This window comes from Neofelis nebulosa, chromosome 12, assembly GCF_028018385.1.
Source record: "Neofelis nebulosa isolate mNeoNeb1 chromosome 12, mNeoNeb1.pri, whole genome shotgun sequence".
Taxonomy (NCBI): domain Eukaryota; kingdom Metazoa; phylum Chordata; class Mammalia; order Carnivora; family Felidae; genus Neofelis; species Neofelis nebulosa.
Window position 1 is genome coordinate 28848581 of NC_080793.1, and position 2337 is coordinate 28850917.

Genomic DNA, 2337 nt, shown 5'->3' on the forward strand with positions numbered 1-2337 from the left:
GTGATCCAGTGCAGAGTAGGAAAGAAGTTCTCATTGCAACCTGGTCTCTTGTCAAAGTCCAAGAGGAACTGTGCTACCACATCACCTCTATTTTATTCTGTTAAAACTTAGGATGCATTCCCAAGGGACTCTATTAGTTACTTTAGACTCATCATGTACCAAATCCAGAAAAGTTATGGTAGCTAGTTAAAAAAACCTCTTCCTCTACATTATAATACACATCACATAGAAAATAAAAGGTAATATTTTAACAAAGCCAATATAGTTTATTTAGAAAATATTACATTGAATCAGCTTTATTTTTGAATAACCTTTGTTATGTCAGATATGACAGATACACATTTCTACTCTTACACAAGATACAGTTCATTTATTTATTAAAATAAGTAACTGTATATATTGGGCATCTGTTATGTGCCAGGCTCTATTCTGGTCTTTGGGATGCTACAGGGTAATAAACAGACAAGTTTTTACTCTCAGTGAGTTTATATAATGGACACAGACAGTAACAAATGAGTAAATTAAAAATCAATATATAATATGCCATGTGCCAATTAATATTCCTTTTGCATAATTAATTAAAAGTGTACTTATTTTAGGTTACAGAATATTTTTAGTACACTTTTTTTTTACTGAATGTTTACTTCTTTATTACATATTTCTGTTTCAGTATTGTTTTTTCTTTAATTTTTTACTTTAATTCCAGTTAGTTAACACAGTGTTATATTAATGTCAAGTGATTTTAGTCTACCTTTTGCCTGTGTTATTTTCTAAACGTTTAAGAGTGACTGTATTTTGCTGGAGATTCCTAAGAGATTTTCGCATTTTGCATTTACATAATAGTATTTTTTAAAACCACAAGCATGTTTTATTTCTGCAGTTAAAACAAAAAGCTAATAGTAACAACATCCACCAAAATATTTCTGTCAGATGATTTTGAATGCCACATGGTGAATTTGTTTTCACATAGTAATGTTCTCTTTTCAAATTTTGTGTCTGCAGCAGCTTTGGGTACTGAGTCACATAGTGTAAATCTGTACTCAGATTCCATCAGAGTTTTTTCTACCCACCATGTTCTTCACTGCAGCCTTTACATCCTTGTTCCTCAGACTATAGATGAGAGGATTGAGCATGGGGGCCATTACTCCATAGAAGAGAGAGATGAGGGCCTCAACGATGTCTTGATTATCAGCATCAACAGAACTTTTAGACTTGGGCTTTGCGTACATGAAGAAGATAGTTCCATAGAATATAATCACTACTGTTAGGTGGGCGGAGCAGGTGGAGAAGGCCTTACGTTTTCCTTCGGTGGAGGGGATCCTCAATATAGTGGTGACAATAAAAATGTAAGAGATAGAAATTACTAGCAGTGGAATAACCAGAACAATCAGATTTGACCCTGCCATGCTGATCACATTGGTTGAAATATCAGCACAAGCCAGTTTTAGGATAGCTAGAATTTCACAGACAAAATGGTTAATGACATTACTAGTACAGAATGGTAACTGCATTGCGAGAGATGTCTGCACCACTGAGTCCACAAGCCCAGTGACCCAGGATCCAGCTGCCATGGGCAGGTAGGCATTTTTACTCATGATGACAGAGTATCTCAGTGGGTAGCAGATGGCTACATAGCGGTCGAGTGCCATCATGCCTAGAAGCACACACTCTGTGGCCCCCATGGCAAAGGAGAGAAACATTTGCACCATGCACCCAGAGAAGGAAACCCTTTTCCTTCCTGTCAGAAAACTGTCAAGAATTAGTGGGACAGAGGAGCTTGTGTAACAAATGTCCAGGAAGGAAAGATTACAGAGGAAGAAATACATGGGGGTGTGCAAATGAGAATCACAGATGATTACTGAGATAAGGATTCCATTTCCCAGAAGGATCATCAGGTACATCCACAAAACTAGCACAAAGAAAACTGTCTGGAGCTTTGGGTGGGCAGAAAGCCCAACAAGGACAAATTCTGTCAGCATGGAATCATTGGTCCTTTCCATATTACATATATCCCTTCTCCAATAGCACTCTATGGATGATAGGATAGAAATTTGTTAATACAGTATCTGCAAGAGCTACCTCTTTTAAGAATCATATTCTGTGTCACTGCAGTTCTATATTTGGGTATAACAATATAACTCTGGGGCAGCTTTCTCACTCTAAACTCGGGCCACTAGAGCAGAATCCTAACCTGATCATCTCAGGGTTAAGAGAGAGTACATTTGATTATAGGACATTTGGATCCCAAACCAGTTTATGGCTGTTCCAACTAGTTCTGCCTCTTAACATACTGACTGCACACCAATTTAGTGTCTATAGTCTGGATGCAGTAGAGAG

At 37.4% G+C, this 2337-nt stretch overlaps 1 protein-coding gene across 1 annotated transcript; it reads right to left on the minus strand.

The window, feature by feature from the left end:
- Positions 1–1040: 1040 nt before the first annotated feature.
- On the minus strand, positions 1041–2006 carry LOC131491571 (olfactory receptor 13C8). The gene has a single exon (XM_058694707.1). It carries the CDS (start codon positions 1998–2000, stop codon positions 1041–1043), a length of 960 nt encoding a protein of 319 aa, XP_058550690.1. The 5' UTR covers positions 2001–2006.
- Positions 2007–2337: the final 331 nt, after the last annotated feature.

What these genes read in the sequence shown, in the direction of transcription:
- LOC131491571 (XM_058694707.1), bottom strand. Translation starts at nt 2,000, where the DNA reads ATGGAAAGGACCAATGATTCCATGCTGACAGAATTTGTCCTTGTTGGG.